Here is a 25,710-nt window from a genome sequence, read left to right as displayed (position 1 = left end):
CAATGAAAACTGGAATGTTCTTCTCTGATTCCACAAGAGCATGCGAGATAAGAATGGAATTACGCAGCCTCTGAAGACTACCATGCGTAAAACCCTGCCCACCATTATTGTAAAGAGTGTTTGCTCTTGTTTTCCGTTTGTAATGCATCATTTCGTAAACCATAAATTATTTAAATTCCGTCGGTTGTAATCATCCACGGTCTTCCCCTATTCCCTATAACATTCGAATACATCAGAGAGAATTGAAATAAAAACCAAGTTGATGAGTATTTTAATATTTCTTTTAAGCATTTATTTTGGTTAATTATAGATGCGTGGCTAGCATTACATTTAATTTTTTGTTGTTCTGATTTTATATAATGTTAGTGTTGTAATGTCTTGTATAATCTCAAATATATAATTAAATAGTACATCTAATAAAAATGGAATGTTTTGTTTTTTCTCATTATTATTATTATTATTATTATTAATTTTTCATAATTTATATTATTACGATAATAATAAGATTTATTTCATTGTTTTTAATTAAATAGAATGTGCCTGTGAGAAGAGGTTTCAAGTCAAACATGTCCACGAACTCATAACGTTTTTTATTCGGTTCGTTTTCTTATCTTGTCCGTCCGTCTGTCTATATGTCAGTGGTTGACTTAGTCGGTTGAAGGTTGTACAAGATTGTTGTAAATATTTCTAGTCATATTCAAGCGAATTTTTAAAACATTTAGCATTGTTGTTGTTTTTCAGTAAAAAAGAAAACAATAAATAATTTTTTTTAAAAATTCTTAATATATGTATGTATGTATGTGGTTTGAGTTAGGGGTAAGTGGTATGCATATATCCTTCTTGTCTGCTGTTTTCGGTTGATCGATGATGGCTGAGTTTTAGGTTTTAAGGTTGGTTGGTTATTTTATAAAATACCTAAAGCTAGAAATTGTTTATGTGGATGTGAGAGGGGTTTTGGAGATGATCCTGTTGACAATTCTTGCACCTTAAAAAAGCATATCATTTTTGTTTTCATCCCGATAAAAAGACATCTAAAATATTCATAGGCTTTGAGAATACTGTTATTATGATAGGTAGATCATCTGCTCGAGACACCTGCATAGTAATTAATTTGCGTGTGAGTGTGTGTGTTTGTGTGAAGGAGTTAATTTCTTGTTGTCGTATAACGACAGCACTTGTTTGCCCACCGATGATGATAGACCCTTTGAGGATGTTTCCAGCTTTGTTGAAAACATTTGTGACATCGGATTCCAGCAACACTACTCCAAAACGCCACTAAAAGAACGAGCCGGCATAAAAATTGTCTAATTTTTGAATTCTGAAATGAAAAAAAAAGAAACAATTTCATATTAGTTAAAAAATTTAATTGGAATAAAGTATCTTTTGAGACCTTGCAATTTGTGTATGTGCGACTACGTGTTCCAACCCAGTACAATGTTTTTTTATTTATTTTTAATGCGGCAAGCAAAAAGTTCGCTTTTTTCCAGCATACATATGTATGTATGTTCCCATTACATCCCCGAAGGGACAAGGGAGACTTCAGCAAACTAATGGTCTGTTTAACTAAGACGTTTCGAATACAAATTCTTTCGAACTACTATTATACACCTCTTTTCTGTATACTAACAGCCTGTTTCACTATATCGAACGAAAAACAACTAAACTCGTGTGTGTTTTTAAATTTTGTAGTTGTTTTAAAGTAAACACAAAGTCAATATTGCCATGAAAACCAAAGTTTCGGTGTTTTTCGTTCGCAATCATTTTCTTTCGACATAGTGAAACAGGCCCTAACTTCTGTTTTTTGAAATCTATTTGATTCATATTCGGTTTCAATCAAACAGCCACAACGAACGAATTTGAATTCGAATCGTCTTAACGAAATTTATATATTATAAAATACTAACTGTATTATCTCGATTCATCTGGTTTACAACTTAGTAGGTAGCTACATCAGCCCTGGTGATTGAATATGAACTGTCAAAATAATATGTCGTGAATTGAAATCATCGTACAAAAATGAAATGGGAATTATAGTACGTTTACATATAAATGGATTTAATAAATCCACTGGGTTTCAAATGTCAATTCCATTGCGTATGTGTCAATCAAATCCTCATAATGAAAACAAAAAGCTATAGTATAAACAGGATACTAGTCCCATATTGTTTTATGTTGAAAATTAACAAAACATTAGAATAGGATAAAAATATATATTTGTTATTTATGGGATAAAACAAATGAACGTATTGAGTTTAGAGTTGATTTTTTAATGATACTCTGGATTCAATTAACTAAAGTATGGAAATAATCTTTACTATACCTTTTTCAGATGTAATTCGAAAAAGTTTAGCTATAATTCGTAACATTTCATTTGTAATTCGTAACATTTCATTTGTAATTCGAGAATTCCATTTGTAATTCAAATTATTCCATTTGTAATTCGAATTATTCTATTTGTATTTCGAATTATTCCATTTGTAATTCGAATTATTCCATTTGAAATTTGAATTATTCCATTTGTAATTCGAATTATTTCATTTGTAATTGGGTTTATTTTATTTGAAACTCGAAACAAAAAAAAAATCAAAATATTTTTTGTATTGATTTTATACCTTTTTTAAATTACAAATCAAATTATTGTTTTTTACCATCATAAATAATTTAAAAATGCATAGTTATTGCCTTTTTAAAATGTAGTACCTCGTCAACTGACTCAATTCTCACTCAATGAGAGAATTTGACTGAGAGGATTTCTTTGACTATACATTCATTAATCTATGATATTTACTTTATTTAAATCAAATGTACTACTGTATCAAATTTCACTCACTCTTTTCCATGTTTATTTTGTCTCTCTCTCTCTGACATATTTGTGTTTTTATCTAATTTTCTTTCTACTTTATGACGACATTCACTATAACTCTGCCTGTTTATGTCAGTATGTGTATTTGTGAATCGGTTAGCATTTCGCCTGAACATTGGAGAACCTCCCAGATTGAAGAGGCTAAAACCGAGAGCGAGTATAAATACCTGGAGAATAGCAGGTAGGTGGGTGAGTTGTAATGAAATCTAAGTAAAGAGCAGCCAAAATAGAGTCAATAAAGCATTGTAGAATCGTAAGCTAAACGAAACCTTGTTTTATTTGGTACAACTCTTATCGGGGAATAAAACAACGTCTACACGGGATTAAGTTAAACCTAAACCTAATTCCGTAACAATATCAATGATTTTATTATTATTAATTTTATTATTATTATTATTATTATTATTATTATTATTATTATTATTATTATTATTATTATTATTATTATTATTATTCTTATTATTATTATTTATAATTTTTATATATAGATGTGAAAAGTGTTAAAATTGATATGAAATCAGGCAAAAAATTAATTTATACATCAAATGAGTGAAGAGAAGTATTTGCTGGCGTATTAGCCTCCTGGATAACCTATGAGGATGCTCAGCTGATGTTGTTGTTGTTGCCTTAACAGCATACGATATGTTTGTAAGTTAATTTTTCTGCCTAATCTGGCTTTGGGTCTATCTCCAATTATAGGAATGTGGCTGAAAAGGTGCTGTGCATTGTGCGGGCCTTTAGCAATCTTTGGAATTTAGGCGGCTGCACCATCCCGAGCGTAATTGAGCCAAAACTACTCTGGTTTGTCGTAGCAACTGGCACTCCTCAACTGCGATAGATGGGGGATGTTCACCGAGCACCGCATTCGCACGATACGTAGTTTTTTATAGCGTTTGCGACTGCATCTGTGTGAACGCTATTCAAAACTGCTTGAAGGGCTTGCTGATCTAGGGGTTATCGTTTGTAAGGTTGGACCTCTCTCACAGCCTCCTGACATGCCTTTGTACGGGTCCTATCCATTATTGGGATGGCTCTCGCGGTAACATCATACTGCAACGAGAGCATGCAATTGTGTTGCTGTAGTGGAAGAATTTCTGTCGCCTCATGTACACGCAGAGAAAAAATATTTTTCGCTTTTGTTGGAACAAAAATATATGTTTTGGTTCCAAAAATGTATTTGTTTTGTTCAAACATTGTAATCCAAATCCAAAAATACCATCTTTTGTTCCAAACATAGAAAACAAAAACAACTTTCGAATTTCCGCAATATTGTTAAAATCGTTAACAATACCGATTGTAGGAACTATCATAATCTAATTTTGTTTACAAAAAGTATTGTCAATACAGAAAACCAGCCCAGAAATTTTTGATTTGAGTGCATATACTTCTCATATACACTTTTCGCATAACTTGGATATAAATGTGGCGTATAATATTGCAATCATTGATGAACACAATACATGGTTTGCTGCATTGGCTGACAACAAAGACAAACAAAAAGCCACAAGAACCCACCACAACATAAGGAATAATTAAACACCATAACAAACATGAAAAGGAAAGAAGAATGAAACACAACAGAAACAAATAAAAACAAGAGTCTCACAAGTACATACACACAAAAACAAAGGTAAATGCAGCATGTCATACAAACACACCACAACTCACCAAAATTGTTTTTTCAACACGGCATCGAATAGCGAGAGAAGAGAAACAAATTTTCGAAGAAAAGAGAGAAATATTGTTCAGTTGACACAAACTATTTTTGGATTTACAATACTACATGAGCAATCCAACAATATGTTAACAATACATATTTTGCTCTTGGAATATTGTTGGATCAAACATATTTTTTTCTCTGCGTGTAGTTCTAAGTTCGGTTTGAATATTTTTGCACCCCAAGAGCTGCCGGCTAAGTACTAGAAGACCTTGTTCCGACATCTCAGCTTGTTGCACATAGCTGTGGCATGGGCGGACAATGTGAACATGCTGAACATCCAACGTGTTAAACTTGGCTGGATGACCACAAACAACGTGGAGTGCTCGGCAGTATAAAAGGCGTTTGATAAGTCGAGCGTCACCAACACTGCCATATCTCATGGCTTATTCTGGTTGAGTCCTCGACTATTATGAGTGGAGATAGCGTTCAGCGCTGTTGTCGTGCTGCTTACGGAAGGAATCATCAGCAATATCGGCAACTGGTTAGCTATTTCTGACTCCGGGGAGGACTAAAGCCTCAAGGGTCTTTGATACGGGAACGATTGCTTCGGGAAATATGTGGGTGGCTAGCGACAGGTTGAGAAATTTCCTTCACCAACCTGTTAATTTTCAGTGTCAGGTCCCTATTTCTTGGGTTGGCTCGATGAAGCCCAGGTATATGGCGAGCGGTTGCATCAGTGATGATGTCTCGGAACGTCCTCTCTGTTACCCGATCATCGGAAGGTTTGGTGAGATCTCTAAAGCGGTGATTAGTGAACTACATCTACATTCGCCGGCAAAATTTGTTTTTACCAAGGCACGACGACGAATCACACCAGTTGATGGTAACAAGATTGACTTCTTATGATATCTCAAATTTTTGTATTTGTGATATGTAAACAAACATCTTGTACTGATTGGTCGCAACAAATTCAATCTAAGCGCCAAGGCGAATTTAATTTCTTTAAAAATTTTCACATTTTATGTTACTACAAAACTTGCGTTGTTGTTGTTATTCGCCGAATATACCAACTTGTTTAATATGTCGTGGCCTTTACTCTTCGTTCATGTATGTGTGTTTGTGACGGTTACAATGTCAGAATACTTTATGTCAAACTACAATTTCGTAATTAGACCAATAGTCAATTGAAATATAACACCATGTCAAACAGCGCTTAATTAGACCTACTGCTGTAGTCAATCTACTTTACATTAATGATAATTCATTGCTTCAATTCCCCTTCCCCTAGGATCACCAAAAGCATTCGAAACAAATCAAAATATGTCATATAAGGTGCAAGCTACTAATTTGTTGCACAGAGTAACGAGATGAATTTGTAGACTTTGTTGTTGTTTTAATTTTATAGTAGATCTTTGGAAATTAAAACAAATGGTGAATTTGGATTTTTCTGTTTTTTTTTTTTCTATTTGCAGGTGATAGCAAATGGTACGAATGAATATGCATTGCAATAGAATGGGTAAAGAAGGGTAGAATGACGACATGGACGACAATGGATTTTGCAAGAGCGGGGGGTTCAAGCATCATACATAGAGTGTAACAATAATAATAATAATATAGGTACATAAATAAATAAAAGGAGACCATCTTACCTATGTGAGTTTATCAAAGTACAAAAAACCGAAATCAAATCATTTGCACAAGCAAATAATTTTCGAATGCTGTTGACAATTTTTAGCGTTTAGCTTCATCCTTTTCGGGCGTGGCATCTACAGCGCCATGCGATATCTGTGGTTGCTGCTGGTGGGAGTCTGTTGTTGGGAATAGTGTTGTCGTTGCTGTTGCGGTTATGTTTATGGCTGTAACACTGTTGGTAGAATCTTCCATAAGAGTGCTGGAGGCACAACTTGTAATACTACCAGACATTTGGGAATTGCCAGCACTGGTTTGATACGTAGCTGTGGTACCGGCCGAACTAGTGGTAGTGGTTTGTTCCACGGTACTCATCTGATTCAACGAATCGATCGAAACATCTTTAACCAGTGACTGCGCCATCTGCTGTTGGTCAAGGGACGTTGAACTTGCACCGCCACCACTCAATGTAGTGGTTGTAGTCACCACACGCTTTGTTACGGTGGTATGCTCGTGGCCATCTGCGTCTGTGCTGGTCGTTGTCGTGGTAGTAGTCGTAGTCAAACCTTCTCCGATTGTTGCGCCGAATTTCGACATCAACTCATCGATTTGCTGCATATCGGCAGATTCAATACTTTCCTCACGAGTCAGTTGTGGTTTGTCCACCTCTAACGAATCTATATCTGATCTAGTGGCATCTTTTGAAATATCATAACTGTCGTCAGCACTGCTCGAACCCATTTCGATGCTTTTGTTCATTTCTAAACTTTCAATGCTTCCCCTATCAGAATCACCTTTGAATTTCATGTCCAAGACTTGTTGCTGTGTCAAGCGGGTGCCACTTTGACCCTGCTCACATTCTTGAAGTTTCTGTTTCAGTAACGCCTCGATGTCTGGTGAGTTTTGTCCCGTTAAGACTTCGGTGTGAGTAACCGTTCGTGTTACTTTCGAAACAACTACGCTGCTCGATTCTCCAGCTTGCTCTCGATCACTGCCATTCGATTTGTTGGATTCATCCGAACGGGAGAGCAATGCGGCTTCTTCTTTAGCTTTAATTTCTATTAAATGAGCTTCGATGCAAGCATTCTCCAATCCTTCAAATTCCTTGAGGCTGGAAACGGAAATGTCGTCGCCAGGCACTGTTCCGCTTGCACTGTGACGTACCAGATAACGCCGTTGAAAACTGCCGTTACTGGAATCAGTCGATCCCTGATGTGTTCGATTACGATTTTCCAAGGAGATAGCCTGCTCTAGGGATTCGAATTCTTGCAAACTGTTCATTGAAATATCATCGTGTTCTCCACGACCATAGTATCGGCGAGCTGCGAGTACATCGTACTCCGGTGTACTTGAGAAGGAATCTTTAAAGCTACTAATGCGACTGCTGCCGACTTCGAATTCGCCATCCTCTTCCTTGATATCTTCCAAGACGCCGCCCGTTAACTCATATGGATAACGCAACTGGTTGTCGGTTAACTGCATTTCAACCCAACGTTTATTGGTTGCTGCCATATCGGATCCAGAATCGCTCTCCTCTTGAACTTCACTGCCGGTACCGCCACTACTGGCAGTTGGTGGACTTTCTTCGAATTCGAAGTTCAAATCGTCCCGGAATATTTGTGAGCCCAACATAGGGTCGGCTGGAGCCGATTTGATAATAATTTTTTCCACCTCTTCATCATGCTTGGGTTCGTACTTTGTGGGTTTTATGCGTATGCTCTTGCCACCTAAATCATCTTCATTCGCTTCCTTGGCTACTTCTTCAATAATAACAAAATCGTCGGAGATGTCTGGTTGGTCCACCATTTCGAAGGAATCGGGCGAATCGGGAGCTTTGTTTTCATCGTAATCCGAATCGCCAATATCGCCCTTCTGCAGCTCAGCCAGTTTTTGTTTATACTGTTCCTGTACAAGTTTTTGGAAATTTTCTTCCTTGAGATCAGTCAGTGGCTGCTGTTCTTGATAAATAGGTCGGTCATCGGTAACTTTATGAAGTTCTTCTTGCGTTTTCACCTTGTAGAGAATTTTTTCTTCGAAACGATCAGCTTGCTCTTCTTCTTCTAAAATGGGGGATTTCTGTTGGGTCTCCTCGGTAACGGTGATATCGGGAATGTTAGAGTAGTCGAGCATATTCTGTGACGGCCGGCGTTCTTCGATCATAGATGCTTCCGCTTCAAGCTCCTCAGTAGCAATGTCTTCTACAATTACTTCAGCTACAAGTTGAGATGGAGTGAATGGCCGTTTTTCCGTTTCAAAACTGTGATCCATTTCGGCTGCAGCTTGTTTCTTTTTCTTATTTTTGCGATCTGTTGGTGAGCGGAATTGGCGAGCATATTCCGTCTCATAGGGATCTGTGTCAGACTCACTACCCGATTCTTTGCCCTCTCCAATGTTTGCGGCAGTTTCTTTATCTGGTTGTGGCTGTGAATCGTCAGTAGTTTCAACTTTACTCTCCGTGCGTTTATGACCACGTTTCGGCAAACTGGTGTCTGGTGGTGTTGTGCCACTGGATTCCTGGGGTGATTGATCTCTGCTACCCTCCATTTCCATTACAAACGTTGCTTCGTCCGGTAGTGAAGAACCTCCGAATCCCTCAATGCCCGCCAACGAGGACGCACCGAAAGAACCGACAGTATCTTCAAAGTTCTCAACAACTGTGTCAATATTTGAGGTGCTTGACATACTAACAGAGAGGATGCTTCCTTCGTCAAGACTAGAAGCGTATTTTGATTCATCTATAGATTTTCTGACATCACCATGATATAATAGAATGTCTTCCGAGTCTTTAACTTCCTCTGATTTACTGTCTTCCAGTGGGTAGGATAAACCCCATGTCTTCTCAATATCTTTTGGCTTGGCTGGTTCCACCGATATTGGCATGCTTTCGTTTCCTTTCTGCTCCTCCGTTACCATTGCGGTGATGTCGTCTGTTTTTGGCTTAAATATCATTTCTTGGGATCTCTTCATCATTGACTGTTGCTGCAGACTACTTTCAGGTAGTGCGTATTCCGTTGCTTCCAAATCTAAACTCTCTTCACTATCTTCCTCATCCAGCAAGTCGCGCAAATGCTCAATTTCATCGGCTTCAGAAGCTACCAGAGTCTCTGTCAACTCTGAACTGTCCATGCTGATCAGATTTGCTGAAGTCTCTGAGTGTGAATCAAAACTACGCATACTTTCGTGAGAACTAATGGTCTTGCCGGACAAGCTATCCAGAGTACTGGCAGCGCTCATGTACTCGGTTGCTTCGCGATATGTTGAAGAACCCTCAGCTGCTGTTTTATATTCGGACGTGCATTGAGTGGCTAAATTGTCCACATCGGAAGATAACGGGCGACTTTCGCTCTTCTCAAAGCTCTTATAGTAGCTCTCGCTGGAGCTTGACTGTTCGACTTCTGGTACCGACCATCGATTTTGTGATGTATCAACACCATCTGCCTTGACACGATGCACTACGTCGTCGAAGGGCTTCATTGTACGCTCAGACGATATTTCTTCAAATGAAGTAACCGCATGAGAAACCTCTTCCTTGGCTTCCTCTCGACCCTCGATAATGTCTGCTTTTGCTAATTTCTCCTGAAAGTAGTCTTCCATTGAACTGAATTCTTCGGCAGTTTCATTGGAAACAAAGCCTAAAGAAGCATGTTCCTCTTTTGGAACACTGTCCTCAACATAGTCATCTGTTCCGGTCGATATGAAACCAAGCGACGTGCGATCATCTTTATCTATATCCGATTTAGCTTCAGCATAATTAGTTTGGGTGTAGTGCATCATGGCGGCTGCTCTATCGAGCGTCTCGGGAACGCTGCTTTCGAAAAGGCCTTCAATCTGACGCTGTTCCTCAGCCTGGCTCTGTACATTTTCTGGTACACCGATAAACGACGAAATATCCTGCGCCTCCACCAGTTCTATAGTTTCCTCAATAATTTTTTCCGTTTTAAGGGTCTGGTCAGTGGCATCTCCCACGGCGCCACTGCTTATTGTTTGAGAAAATGTTCGGAATTCGAACTCAGATGGTGACTCTTTGATTGATTTTCCATCTTTCAAGACAGACTTTAATTCATTTTTGGCAGCTTCTAGAGATTCCTGAACTTCGTTAAGCGTTTTAGCCACCAGCTCTTCTGTTATAGACTCCTTTGTTAGAGTCGTGTGAACGGGTTGTTGGGGCGAATATTCCACCTTGCTCTTTCCAGGAGGCGGTATTTCTTTTTCAGTTGTTTCCCATTCACTTTTTTCCAAGGACAAATCTAATTCTGTTGGCCTCTCCATGCTGATTTCCTCCGAGCCGATGGACACTTCACAAACAGTGTCATCTTCTTTGACCTTGAGGACATTTTCAATATTGGCCGAACTGACGGTAGTCTCATCTGCAACTATTACCTCCTTTATATCAATGGATTCGGAAGGTACTGTAGCAGCATCACTTTCCGTATAAACTTTGGGAAGAACATCTTCTTCCAGCAAATCGTTTCTAGTTTCTGAGCTCTGACGACGTATCCTTGCAGCGCCTGGTTGTTCACTGGTTTTAATCGTTACGTACTCTTTAAAGACGTCATTATCTTCTTCAGAATCGACCGACATTTCTTTCATCAATGCAATATCTGATGAAGCAATGACCACCTCACCCATATTGCCTATGGGATCGTCTAGTTCATCTTCGACTGCACTGAGTCTGGTAGGTGTAGTTTTAATGATAACATTTTGACTGGATTCGCCAATATAGAAACTTGTCTTCCGATCACCGCCAATGACACTGACATCAATGGACAAATCACTTGTCACATCATTGGATTCTGTAGGTGCATCATCTGATGTTGTATTCATCGTGGCTGAAGTTGTAATAGGGTTATCTAGATTCTGAGATGCTGAAGTATCATCCATACGAGATGTGTCTTCGGTAAAGTCGAAGCTACGCACACTCACACTATCCGTTTGCTGGGTAAGCTGTGGAGTCTTCTGTTCACTCGACTCGTCTAAAACTGTTAGATTTTTATACGAATCGGAGGGTTTTATTTGAGATCGTGGCTTTGGAACTGGTGCCGTCGAAGTACTGGAATCTTGACTGGTTTCTGTATCGATTGTATCGTCCTGAACGATTGGCTGAGCATCGCCCTTTTCCGGCGATGATGTTTTCACCAAACGGGGCTTTGGTTTCGGCACTTCACTGACCGTGCCATCCGATGCTACTGTCGCAGTGGTTGTGGTCTCTGTTGCGGCTGTTTCATCAGCAGGTGGTGGTGGTGGGACGGGGGTGATTTCTGTCGATTGTGAAACATCACCACCTGTTTCTATAAAAAATAATGATTGTGAGAACAAAAGAAAAGCATCGTAAAAAGTGTAGTAGTGATGACGAAGTGAAACGAATTGAAAACATGAAATAGACAACAGAAAATGGAAACAAACAAGAAGAGGAAGAAGATAAAGAAGAATAAGATTAGAAAGAGGATTGATGCGTAAATAAAGTAAAACTGGAAAGTAAAATACACATTACCGTTTAGTGAGGGTACGAGTATGTGTTACAAGAAAAGGAAGGATGCAATAGAAAAATGAAAAACCACAACATCTCAATAGGCATAAGTAAATAAAAAGGCGAGGCATAAACTTAAAAACAAGGAAGCCACACTGAATGCAATTAATATATTCTGAGTATTCAAATGAGTTTGTGAATATTATAGATAGATTTGTCTGTTTGTGAATGTTATCTGTCTGTCTGTTTGTATTTTACACATAAAATGGTTAGGTTATTATATAGAAAGTTCGGCTTATAAATTTGATCATAACCAAATAAATCTGTTTTGCGTTACAATTTTAATTCGGTTGGGCCTAAGTAAACTCTAACCAAAATTCACTAAAAGGTGGCACACATACATACATATTGTTGTGAGAAGTTTAGAATTCCATTGAGCCGCAGTATGGAACAATTAACTGAAGAACTACTTAAATCAATGAAAAGTTATATGTTAATATAGACTCAAAGAAAGTATGAACAAAATTTTGGCCTATAATAACCAACCATGTTTTCGGTTTATATTCTGGCGTGTATTTATTTACGTATGTATAAGCAAATGTTAATGTGTGAAATTGTGAAAATAAGTTTTGTTACATAGAAAAGGAAGAAAGCAAATGATTCGATGAAATTCGTAATACCTGCTATAATGTCTAGAATATCATTGTCGGGTGTATTTTGTCCAATATCAGCCAATGTATTGGTTGTGGGCGATAAACTATCATCCCAACTTAATTTAGAAAATTCGCCTTGCAGATTACTAATTTCGTCATCTGCCACAAGAGATCCAAACTGATCATCAAATTTGTCAGCTTCTACATCTAAGTCATCGACCTTTGACGAAATTTTTTCAAATTTATGCTCAATACGACGAGTTCGTGTTGCGCTTCGTTCCTCCACGGTGTCCTTTTCTGTTTTCGAATCTTCTACATTTCTAATGGTGCTACTTACTAATGGAAATGTTGGATTGGTTGTTTCGGGTTTTCGATTTTTGAGAGAATTGTGAAACACAACAAAAAATAAAATTTGTATTGATACATAAATATGTATGTATTTGAAATTGAATTGAATTTTCATGTACTTGGAAATACGACATTGATCAAATCCAACTACTCATTTGATGAGATCTCCAAATCGAAAATTAATCTTATTTTTGAATTCACAAAAAATCTTTTTTCTAAAGTGTTGACATTCATTTTGAACAATTGATACTATTCATATATGTATGTAGATGGGATAAATTCCTTTTTTGGGTGTTTATTTGGGTAAATTAAAATATATTTTAAAAAATGATAGTTAGCTTTTCTGTTTTATACAATAATATATAACAAAAAGCCAAAAATTGCGGTTTAAATCCGCGGTCTTAACATTTTTTATGTTTCATATCAAGCTTTAAAGTTGCATGTGGGAAATAATCCCTGGAAAAAGTAAATTTTTCCGGAGATGACCAATCACAAAATAATCAATTGAAATCGAGGATAAAGCCATTTAATATATTGGATACGATGAAACGTGATCTAAATGTAACAGCTCCAAATGCTCTCTTATACCAGAAATGATGCTGTTACTATTTTGGGAAGTTTATCAAATTATGGACCAACATAGGTAATATGTCATAAAACTTTTTCATATGCAAATAAAATAATTTTATCTATATTGAAGATACAATTTCTAAAAGACTGTGATTGCTCCTCTAATTTGAGCATGTATTTTATATGGACCGGTTGAAAAAGGCCGATGAGGTGAATTGATTCACTCCACAATTCATTTCTGGACGAGCGACATAGAATTTAGGTAGTGATCTCGTACCCTAAATGAGATCCCCTAAACACCGGGATGTTAAGCGAGCACGTGTCCATCGGTGTACTCATGGTTTGCAGTTAGACGTCAGTCCCTCCACAAATCAAAATCTCATGAATACACAAACTTTTAATAAAAAACCCAACACCTGCAAAATAAACCTTTGATTGATGTAGGTATGGATTCCTTGGCACCCGCAGTCTTCACTCCCACAAGTCCATCAACTTCTTTATCCTTGACTATCACAAATATGGACACTGACAACGAATCCTACAATGTTGCTGCCAGCAGCCCAAAATCTGGTGTTGTAGAGAAGCGAACTGTTACTAAGAACGGGGACGACACTCCGCTACTGTACTACATAAATGACAGTCTAAACATACATAATCTGTAACTCCTCAATCTTATTGAGGAAAGCATCCCCTTGACTCTCAAGAAGGAGAGCATCCCGGATAAAATTTAGAAAAAATTATCGCTGACTGAAGAGGCGGAAGCCATGTTCCAACCTCTAGTCTCATACGAGGACAAAGCTGCTAAAACGACCTGTCCAGTTGGAATAAACATTTTAGTGTCGGATAAATCCGACAAACCTTTGCATGTAAGCAATGGAGGAGGAGGACGGCAGGAGAGAAGTGTCCATCGATAAGACGGATGATTAACTGAATCCGCAAACTGCCAAAGCTAGAGAAGCAAAATATGAAAAAGCATACCGAAGAGCAACTAACTACTCGTACTACAATCGTTATGCTAATAAAGACCCAAACACCATCAGCGTAAAGGAATTTCAACTGATACGATCTAACCTCAACTTCGTGAGGAGATTCGAAAGAGAATATCCTCAAGTGACTAAAAGGGAACTGCGTATCAGTGAAATTCCTACGTCAAGAGAGGGAACAACCCCCATCGGGACCCCCAAGTAGGTGACGATGAGAGGAACCTCCAGCTTAAACAAGGACACCCCTTCATCCAATGCGGCAACGTCGCAGCCCTCAAAGAAGGCTGAGAAAAAACCAAAAAAGGAAAAGAAGGTGTCCAAGTCCTCCGGTAAGGTTTCGACCGACTCTGTAGCTGTCACAACTAAAACCCACCAAAGGGTGATAGAGGTTCGTCAGTTGATGAGCAAAGTGAAACCAACCGACTCAGGTGAGAACGCGAGCAGGCGAAATAATTATGGGTCTGAGATGGCAGTGACTGCTTTAAGGGGTTATCCAATTTTCATAATTTTTTTCTGAGAAAACTACCAATATTTTTAGGTAAATCTTTTATTCCTATGAAAGAGCACATCCTAAACTACCTTTTGAGTTTTTGTTGTTGAAAAATATTACACAGTTTTGTGGTAAATGGCTACCTGCGAAACCCATTTTTTGTAAAAGCGTTTTACGGCGCTAACGATTGCTCGAAAACTAATGGGCCGATATTCATATATTTTGGTGCGCGTTTTAAGAACCTAATAAAATTGTCTTTTCAAAAATCTATTTTAACAAAAATAGGGACCTGTAAATGTCAAAACTTCGATTTTAACGAAAAAATGGACAGATTTTTGCTCACAAATCGGCCACAAAAACTTAAAAAAAAATCTGTCTCGCTTAAAGACATGGTTTTTATGTATTTAATAAGCTCACCAAAATATACGAAGATCGCTCTATCCGTTTTCGAGCTATTGTTGGCACCGACTTCAAAAATGACATTTCGAGAAAAACGCGTTTTAAGTTTTTATTTCGGTTTACACGAATAAAAAATGTATTTTTGGTAAAATTCATCTATTCCTGGTCCATACAGGAGCTCTTCCGCCGACGATGCAGCTTGTAAAATGGAAATTTGGTGTTGCCTTCGCCACAGTCCTCCTTCACCAGTACACTCGGCCGCACGTCTCTCTGCCAGTGCAATTCGTGCTTGGTCGATTTTTTAGCATATTCGTGTGCGTTTTGTCCACAGTTCACTTCGATCGAGCTCAAATAAAATAACAATATTTTTGTAAGCTGCTAAATTTACAACGAGTGCTCCACTTGAAAGGGTTTTGGGGCAAATTTTCCAAATAAGTTGATTGAAGCTTTCTTTGCTATTTTGATTGAAGCCGCCGACGCATCCTTCGCGTAAAGACTCTTTACCGCAGGAAACCGGACAGATCCAAAACCACAACCAGATGTTGTGAATGAGAGAAGTCTACGCTGTCACAACCGGTCTATTCGTCGTTTGCTTCGGTGACGAGGACTGTTGAAAAGGTCAAAACCTCTTCATTAGGTGTATTTTTTTCGAAACCTTGTACGTCTGCGAAGGCGAGCAAGGATAACGCTAAGCCTAGTGCTTTCCAGACTGCCCGCTCATCTTATCCGAAGCAGGATGGCAATATTGCTCGGCGGATTGCCCAGGATGAGTTTCGGCTGGCGATCATGCACAGGGCTGACCCCAATGGGCATATCAGCGACTGTCATTGGCAATGTGAGTATAGGTCCCTCCTCCTTCAATGGACCTAGGACGAATACTGAAGTTGATTGGGAAACAGAACGTCGGCGTTCAGATAGGGAAGTGGAGGATTCTCAACTCCTTCAAGAAGAACGACGGTCTGGTCATCAAATTTGCGACCGACAAGCCTGGAGAGGACTTTTTAAGAAGCCGAGGGAAGGGGTGCTTAATTTTGGGTTAGGAAGATTATGCTTCCGAATCCCACCAAAGCACCAATAGGTAGGACGCATAAAGCAATGTTTTATGGTAAAATTGTTAGTTGTTGTAATTCATGCAAACACCTTATTTCAAATTTGAAATACATGTATTCTGTTTTTGTTTTGAACAACGCACACGCAACCCGCAATAATTTAGGTTTTGCCTTTACATCATGGGTAAACATTTATGGTCTGTTCCAGTACTGCAAGAATCTACTAATTTCTACTATTTTTTCGATAACATAAAGGAAAAAATGTTATCGTAGTAAAAAATAGTAGCTTCTTGCAGGTTCTGGAACAGAGCAAAATGATTGTAGTAAAAATTAGTTGATTCTAGCAGTTCTGGAACAGACCCAAGGTTTACAATTGACAAAATACTTTATTCAAAACAAATAAAAATGAAAACTAAAAATGAAAACTTGCACTTTTTGTAAGATATTTCATTGTGCCAAAAATGGGATCTTCTTCAAAGTACCGAAGTGGTCATCTGCAGTATGATCCTTTTGAATATTGCCGATAATAATGAGGTATTATGAAAACCTACAATGAGTTAATGCTGAAGATAATGATTTGTCAATGTAATTGACATGGAAGAACAGAACACCACAAGGAAATGGAAACTCAAAGAGTGTAAGTTCTCGTATATTTTATAACTTTTTGATGACATTGCTGTAGTTTACTGCTGAAATTATGCTGGTCAATATAGTTCACGGTATGTATTAAAGAATGAAAAGATGAATGAAATGAACTTGGTCAACAAAAGGAACAACGTTAACGAAAGGAGCCATATTAACGAAAGTTCCATGTCTGGAGTAGTTCCCTTCAACTAGTTCTTTCCGAAACTAGGATCCGAACACGGATGCGTTCGTTAGATTCAGCGAATAAAAAAAACTAAATTCCCGCGGGTTTCAAAAGAAATAAAATGATAAATTATACATGCAATAAATAGGATTTTTACGAAAATTTACACATTAAATTTTCAAATTTGGACTCCAATTACTAGGATCTCAGTACAGCACCCTTAAATGGGCCATATAGGTCCACTCCTTCGGGTACCTCCCCCACAAACGTTCAACATTTTTCGATAAAATTGTGCGCAGGATAACTCTCGAAGGGAGTAACCGAATTGGTCATAACTTTGGACATAGTAATATTTCTACGTGACATAGATCAAGTTCGAATATCGACTATATCGGTTCACTCCTTCGCGTACCTCCCACACAAAAGTTCGGAAAAGTTAGATTTTTGTTGTAAAAACTTGTAATCGCTGCCCCCATTACGACGGTGCACGTTTTTTAAGGGGCAAGTCCATACTTCCTGAGAAAATGGCCTGAAAGCTGTAAAAACCCGCTATGGCACCATGTGTTGTGGACGGAGAGCGCCGTAACTCTCGAACGGATAAACCGATTCGATCCAAAATTTAGCAATCGTAATATATAAAATTAAGTTCTAATATGGGCCTTATCGGTCCACTACTTTGAGTACCTCCCGACAACACGACAACTCTCGTAGGCAGTATACAATTTGGTCTATACTTTGGACATCGTAATATTTCTACGAGACATAGATCAGGTTAGAATATGGACTATATATGTCAACTCCTTCGGGTACCTCTTACACCAAGTTTCGGAAAAGTGGGACCTCCTCTCGAATAGTTTTGATTTTTTCTTGTAACAGGTTGCACTCACGCTTGCAACAGGTTGCGCTCACGATTTTACGATGCTACAAGTTTTTTCAGTGGCAAGTCCATGCTTCTTACGAAAACTACCCGAAAACTGTAAAAAAAACCCCTACGGCCAGCACGTGTAGTGGCTGATGGTGTGCATATCGTAATATTTCTTAGAATATTAGATGAAATTCGAAGATGATGCTTATAGGTCCACTCCTTCCGGTAGCTACCCCACAAAAGTTCGAAAAGATTCGCTAAAATCGTAAGCGCAATATCTCATAAACGGAGCAACCGATTTGGTCCAAACTTTGGATCTCGAAATATTTGGTCAAAAGTGGGCCCTATCGATCCATTGCTTAGGGTACAACCCACACTAATGATCAACATTTTTGCTTAAGTGTCGTTTGCTTAGGGTTCTGTGCGAGAATCTTATGGAAATTTTTACCGAAAGTTCTCAGTTTACAGCGATATGATGTTTTTTGTGGCAAGTCCATGTTTCCCGATATAATGGTCCTATCGAGAGGAATGACTCCCAAAATAAGACACACTTCCAAAATGGACTATGTCGGTCCATTCCTTTACGTACCTCTCCCTCAAAACTTTTGAGATTTTATCCTAGTCCATATCTTTATCGACAAGTTCATACTCTCAATCTGAAGACCCCCTAAATACATACGTTTTTTTTGGGAAAAAAGTGGTTTCAATTTACTTCTGTCGGCAAAGCCAACAGATACTTTTTGAATATTACCATATAAACTTTATTTTTGTTTACAATCTCCAGAGACATATCGTTTCAATATACTGTCCAAATGGCAGAAACATATAGTATAACTAGCTGACCCCGGATTCGCGTTGATGGACCGTTGTTTCGATTCTCCATGTAAACCTTAGTAATGTATATAATTTAGCATTTCCGTCCACTGTGGAAACCTCCCTGCGGAATTTTTGCAGTATGCGAAAGAGTGTCGAATGTGTTTCCCACTTTAAAAAATATTTACGAAAGACAAATACGAAAAATTATTTCTCGTGAGACACTAAAATGGACTGATAGCAAGCAAAGAAACATAAAGTCTATCATCTCCCTAGCGTAGTTACATAAGAAGTCTGGGCTGGTATTATGTCAGAGAAGGTATTATGTGTTAAGATTGACTTTATACATTGGTATTTAATCAAATAAAGGTAGTGGAAACATTCGAGTATGTCGCTGTGCAAGACCTTGTACGAAAACTGGCAAACCATGTACAGGTTTAATAAAAGTACTGCATGATGCTAACCAGACAGTAGTACCGTGAATGACATGAGCCCCATAAACCAAAAGTTGTGGAATAAATTGAGAGTCTTCCATGGTACATATCGAACTCGGCGATAAAAAGTAAATCCCATATCATTGAGCTAATATTAATCGGGTGCCTTCATTGATATGAGAGAATTCTTCCTTTTCCCTTCTGGGATGGATACATAACACTGTGTAAGACTGAAAATGCAAACATATTGAGTACATATATTGAGACTACAAAAACCCTAGTAGGGTTTTGTCCTGTCAGATCGAGTTCGGATTTTATGGCCTCATCTACCTTTATCTCAGAAACGATTAGGAATTTGGCCTTGCTGTCTTTGGCAATATTGTAGCCCTAAACTAGTAGAATTTATTTTTTGAACAGACCACATAAGAAAAACTCCATCTAGGGCATAAAAATCGATAAAAAGCTAAACTATTAGGAGTTGAAGCAAATAACCTTTTGCAAAAACATTCCAAATAAAGATCTCAGCAATTTTTCAGAACATTTGAAACTCTAAAATGCTTATTTCATGTTGTTTCAGCGGTATTTTGCATCCAATCTTTTACAACACGGTTTTCAAACACAGTTCAAACCAACAGTTTATTGTCGCATTTCGGATTTCACCACATTATTGTCATATTTATTAAATTGTATTTGAAAAATGTAATGAAAACAGCGTGATAAAGGTATTTTACAACGATGACATGTTCTGAAGAGTTGTGTATTACATTCCAGCGAATATTAGTCCAAAAGAAAATTTTAAGAAAAAAATTAACGGTTTTGGTGATATGGTTTGAATGTATACAAGTTATGGAAATTTTCGCTATTTTATAAAATTTGAGGCAATGAATGTAGTTTTCCGAATTTATGATTTCTCCAAATATTTTATTCTTGCCCTTATCTACAAATTTCCTTCAGAGGTCAGATGAAGATTCACATAGGTTTCAGAGATAAAAAGTCAATATTTAACCATGTTTAGATGGGGCCATAAAATCCAAGCTGGATCTGACACAACAAAACCCAACTAGGGTTTTTGTCATTTGGGTCTGTACTTTCAAAAAATCCTCTGCTCAAATTGTTTACCCAAGATTGCCTTAAAAATGTGGCACAGTGTAATCAGACATGTGGTTAGAATCTATGAATATTAGAAATAAATTCCTGCTGTAGCCTTTGATGATATACTTACAACAGCCATTATCGCCGTTTATACAGAAATTAAGTTTACCACTATCCGTTGACTGTGGACATCTAACGAAAAACCCAACGCCGAACGTTTCATGTCAACAATATAATCATAGTTATAATTTTATTTTGGTAACTTGTCGAAACTTCTCGTTAATTAAATTCGTAATTTCCCCAGTAAATTCTAACATGTTTCGAAATTTACTCAAAAATACAACGTCCCGTAACATTTTGTAAAATTGTTACAAATTTTCGAGTTATTCAGACGTTCAGTCTAGTTCCAGAAACGCACTACTTCATTTTTTTTTCTTCGTTATGTTACTCATTTTGTTATACATCTACCGTTGAGGATCAGTTAATAGCATTTTTTGTTTTTTGAAATTTTAAATGTTGTCAATTATTTTACCTTAGAATAGATCACATTGTTCAAAATGAATGAAATCGGTGCGGGATAAGTAAAACATTTACCTTTAGTTTGAGGAGTCTGCACTGTTATTTTGGCACCACGTTTATCATCACCACTTTTGTGTGGTATTTCTTGTGGCCCAATTGAATGTTGCTGTGGTTGTTGTTGGTCATCGGAAGAGCTTAAATTATCATCAAATGATTTTCCCGACATGGATTCAATTGTTGGCGATTTTACAACATCCACACCACCGACAACATCGCATGTTATTGCGTAATTTTCACTTTCAGAATTGCATTCCTGACGATTGTTGTTGCCACCATCACTAACGAAGGCAGATGTTAAAGCCATAGCACTATTTACGTTACCAGATCCATTATCACTTGGGTCATGAACAATATCACGATGGACTTCGTGCTGTTCGTTAACAACGTATAAACTTTCTTCAAGTACACGATCGACCAGAACAGTGGCTTCCTGTCGAACACTTTCCAACTGATTGGTTTGCGAAAACACCACTAATTTTGAATCTGTACCAATAACAGATCCATTGCGATCATCTTCTTCGTCGTCTTCATCATCATCGTCATCCTCCTCACCATCACTGTGTTTATCATCATCGTCTTCATCAATTTTGTCATCTCTTGAATGTTTGTCATTGACAGTGTCGAATGTAATGGTGCCTGAAAAATAATCGCACATTGTACATGATTTTTATGTCGCGATACAAAAACATTCTCAAAACTTGATAAAAATCGCATTCGATTGTCATCTTCTCGGAACGCTCAATGTACGATATCATGATTTTGGAAAAAAATGTGCAAATCGAAATAAAATTGAATTATGGAATATTTGACACCAAATCCTCTGCTCGAATAAATAACTCATTTGTATTATGTAAGTATGTACGACGGATGTATGTATGTATCCACAATCACAATCCAAACTTGAGTCAACTTTCATTACAATTCAGTCCATCCTAGAAGCAAATTTTCAATGTTGACAGATAAAAAACCCCATTTTTGAAATTGTATTTCGTTTAACTGCATAAAGATACGATACGATAAATAGCTTCAACATTCTACAAAGTGTTGAATATCAAAGGAATGAGGAGGGGGAGGCTCTATCAAATACATTTATGTGTCTAGTGTTTGTTTTCATATATGTATGTACATACATATTTCTTTAACAAGCTAGAGTAGTTAGATTTAGTCCATATTCAAATCTGATCTATGCCTGGAAGTAATATTACTCACTTCGAGAGTTATCATGCGCATCATTTTAGCGAAATGTTGGTCGTATCAAATAGTATATACCCCCTTTAGCCTAAAACAGTTTTTGATTTCGCAGACTTGTTTGATTTTGCTGTTCGCTTTTGCATTTTCAGTGGTTTGCATTAAACCAATTCAGACGCTCTTTGACTCTCGAATTTCCGCTTAAAGATTCGTGTTATGATCCCGCAATTGGAGGGAGATTTTTTGTTTTCGGTTTCCCACCGTAGCACTGACCCGTTTCCCACCGTAGCACTGACCTATCGGTATATCTGCAGATTCCACCGGACATTTGTGCTAGGCTTCCATCGATTCACATGTCTTTGTCCAGTATTAATGTTTTACAATAGGTGACTACACTTGTTTGGGATATTCGGCTTGATACAATATGATATATTTAATCAGCCGTAGTGACCCTTAATTTTTTTGGTGATCTATTTCGATCCACTAGCCCATCGCTTTGAGTCTTATACCTGCAATGGTCGCTTCATACCTCCCCTGAAGCTCTTTCTAAATCCCTAGTGGTGTAGTCCTCATTGCCCCTCTAATACCTAAGCAACACATTCTTTGGACTTATTGTATTTTTTGCACTTTAAATATTTTACCATGATGCTATTTCTTTTCTTATTAACATTGTATTTACTACAGTGTTATTATTATAATAAATAAATATTTTATATATAGCTGTCCACCAGCTGTTAGATCATTCTAAGTACGGGTTTGTATAACATTTCTGGGTTTTTTTAGCCCTCTCCTATCCATGATTACACGCTGATATTTAACTGTATTTGAAATGTTTATTGTCAGGAAAGCTGGTTCCTCCCACTTTCGTATTCCTAGTGAATAAACATAATTCCATTTTTTTGGGTATTCATTTCAACTTCCGTTTCAAAGCAAATTTGGAATGTTTCACCCCAGAAATATTATAATGTCGTCGGCATAGCAGAATGTTTCAATTTCTCCTTCGGTAAACGTCCTTTGTACACTATTTATGGTGAACCACAGTAGAGGTGAAAAGATTCTCTCCTGTAGCGTTCCTTGACCAACTTTGTATCTTATTGCTGGGTCACCTAGTCCCATGATACAATAAGAAGGTAGCAGCAACTGCCGTTTTTGGTAACATAAGATGTCAAAATTTGACATAAATTCAATGCAATTGACACATGATGTTACCATCAGCTGGGCTTCAGCTGGGCTGATAATGTTACCTTCTTATTGTATCATGCCTAGTCCATAGCTTTAGAAATGGTAGCGTGTCACGATCGTGACACGAAACAACAACTAAACTGTTTAGTAATTAGTCGTCGATAGAGTGATTAACTGTTTAGGTGCTTAGTTGCTGTTGTTTAGTGTCACGATTGTGACACGCGCCCATCTCTACCAAGCGTATCCATATATTCCATAGCATATGGTTTATCCACTTTCCCAGGGTCCGGTAAACTAACCTTCAACCACATATGCCAAAGCACCCACCTCTATGACAGATAGACGCTCTTGCTTCCTAAAACTAAACGCGAGTATCATACCCCTATATGTTGAGGACGCGCCTGTAAGAATAACAAACGCCATTTTAAATGTACCCGGATAGGTGGTGCAACAGGCACAATGCGTATGCAGATGTAAACGTCCTTTCGAAAGGTTTGAATCTGATTAGGCGAAGATTTTTGAAATTGGAACATTGTGAACAGTTCTTGATACGTACATATTTTGTTATAAGTTGTAACGTTCTCCACAAATATTTTTCTGATCAGCTTTCGACTTCGAATCTACTACCAACCAATTAATTTGTCTATTTGCAATTTTAGTCACTCAACTTAACTCCAACTTAACTCCATCTATTGATACTTTTTCACAATTGACTTTCCCCATCTTATTTATTTACATCTTTCGTCTGCTTTGAAAAAGAGATAACTATTGGGGACAATTGGCAGAAGAAAACTTGAATTCGAATATAAGTATAGTCAAAGTTCGAATTCATTATATTCAATTATTTGTTATATAGAAGTACAGATGGAGTCGAATGAGAATACCACAATTATCTAATTAAATTTCTCGAAATTTTTGAAAAATCACCCAGTTACATGTTCTGCAATTGTGTAATTTATGTAAGAAACGTTCATAAAGGAATCTTTCGTTGTGTTAGTCAGAATCTTTTATAATATGTACATGATTATCATATGAAAACTATATCAGGAACCAAGCGTTGATAGATTTCGATTTGTTAATTAAGTATTTACGTAAAGCATTTTTATTTGTGTAAACAGAACGTCTTTGTATCTTCCACTTTTTTACAAATGACTTTTCAGTACTTTTTTTAATTTTGATTTTTTAATCCTCTTTGGGCAATCATAATTGGAAGATCTGTCGAAATCAATATTGTGCCGTCTTTCTATTTTTCTTATATTTAAATATGATAATTCCAATTGAGGGATGTGTATTTTTGTTGGATGTTATTGATTGTGATTGGAATACACACTACTGGATTTACTAGAGCTATATTTTGGTATCAAATAAGGTGATATACAAACATATTGGATGATTTTGTTTGAATGATGTAAGGATGTGATAATGACGGTGAGGCTGCAAACAGTGTAGCTATACATGAATATGTTGTACGTTCATAATATTAATTGCAAAATACAAACATGTTTGTGTATGTTTAAGTACGTGATTAAAATGCATAAATAATTCGATAAAATATTACATTATTTTTGCAATTAAAAACAATTGATAAATTATAAAATTAATGTACATACATATGTTAACATTTTCAGTGATGGAAATCGGCAACGCTTAATTCTGCCTAAAACTATTAACCCATTTAGCGCCGAGAATTTGTTTTGCGACAAAACTTAAAATTTTATATGAAAATGATATTTTTAAGCATTTTTTTAACTTTTTTAACAAATAATTTTTTTCTCTAAAATGTATAATTTTCCTGCAAAAGAAAGTCTTCTTTTAAAAATACCGAAAACTGGGTGTATACATTTTTTGCAATCCCTTGGTTTTTTATTGAGAAAATACTGTTATTACATTCCTAAAATATCGCTGAATTTACATGGATGTAACATTTCCAAATTTTGGTCTGAAGCGGTTGATCCGCTCGACAGTTAACGTGCGCACCAGCCAGCCAGACAGACGGGCGGACAGGGCTAAATCGACTCCAAATTGTCTGAAACGGATTTCGTCCAAATATACTTGAGGTATAAAAGTCACTGAAAAGTAACGCATTTCACTTCAAAATGCTTGCAGTTTTAAAAATATAAAACATATTAGCTTGTTTGTCGTCTATTAATGACCAATGGCCATAGAATAACTACTAATTTCGGCTGACATGCATTTGTTAAAATAATGGTTTAGTAGGTAGGTTTGTAACCATTATTCAGTTATGGGAATTTTATCTGGTTACTTGCAAAAAGCCATAATTGTGAATGAAATCCCATCCAAAGGTAAACAACTACAATAAAAAATGTTGACCATTTGTGTTAATTTGTGCAACCGACACAACACCTTGTTATTCCGCCGCAATATCTGCTATAGGGAAATTTTCTGAAAATGTAAACATACTGAGCACTAATTTGAGTTACGTGTTGTTGAAAAACCACACCACTATTACTGTTGCTCAATGTTCTAAAATACAAATCCGGCTTAATTGAGAATAGCTGATTTGAAATCGTTAAAAATTGTTAAAGAAAAAGGAACTAAAGATGCATCCTTTGATGATTCAAGAAATATTATTCAGCATGTAAAATTTAGCACATAAAATATACTATTTCCAGAGTTC

The 25,710-nt window shown here is 37.1% G+C and overlaps 1 protein-coding gene across 8 annotated transcripts in view; it reads right to left on the bottom strand.

The window, feature by feature from the left end:
* Positions 1–263: 263 nt before the first annotated feature.
* LOC141402580 (uncharacterized) overlaps positions 264–25,710 on the bottom strand; it is a 91,408-nt gene continuing 65,961 nt past the window's right edge. For 2 of the 8 annotated variants that reach the window (XM_073984160.1, XM_073984158.1), the window contains exons 3-5: positions 20,718–21,338; positions 6,173–11,440; positions 264–1,318 (exon numbers count right to left, since the gene is read on the bottom strand). In XM_073984160.1, the coding sequence (XP_073840261.1) occupies positions 6,255–11,440; positions 20,718–21,006 (5,475 nt within the window). In that variant the 5' untranslated portion in view covers positions 21,007–21,338 and the 3' untranslated portion in view covers positions 264–1,318; positions 6,173–6,254. Of the gene's footprint in view, positions 1,319–6,172; positions 11,441–12,299; positions 12,609–20,717; positions 21,339–25,710 lie in introns of those variants that run through there. The other 6 variants (XM_073984163.1, XM_073984164.1, XM_073984161.1 and 3 more) reach the window with 4 other exon arrangements.

Source organism: Musca autumnalis, unplaced genomic scaffold (assembly GCF_047663935.1).
Source record: "Musca autumnalis isolate F117 unplaced genomic scaffold, ASM4766393v1 scaffold_4, whole genome shotgun sequence".
Lineage (NCBI taxonomy): Eukaryota > Metazoa > Arthropoda > Insecta > Diptera > Muscidae > Musca > Musca autumnalis.
This window is presented reverse-complemented; position numbering and strand designations above follow the sequence as displayed.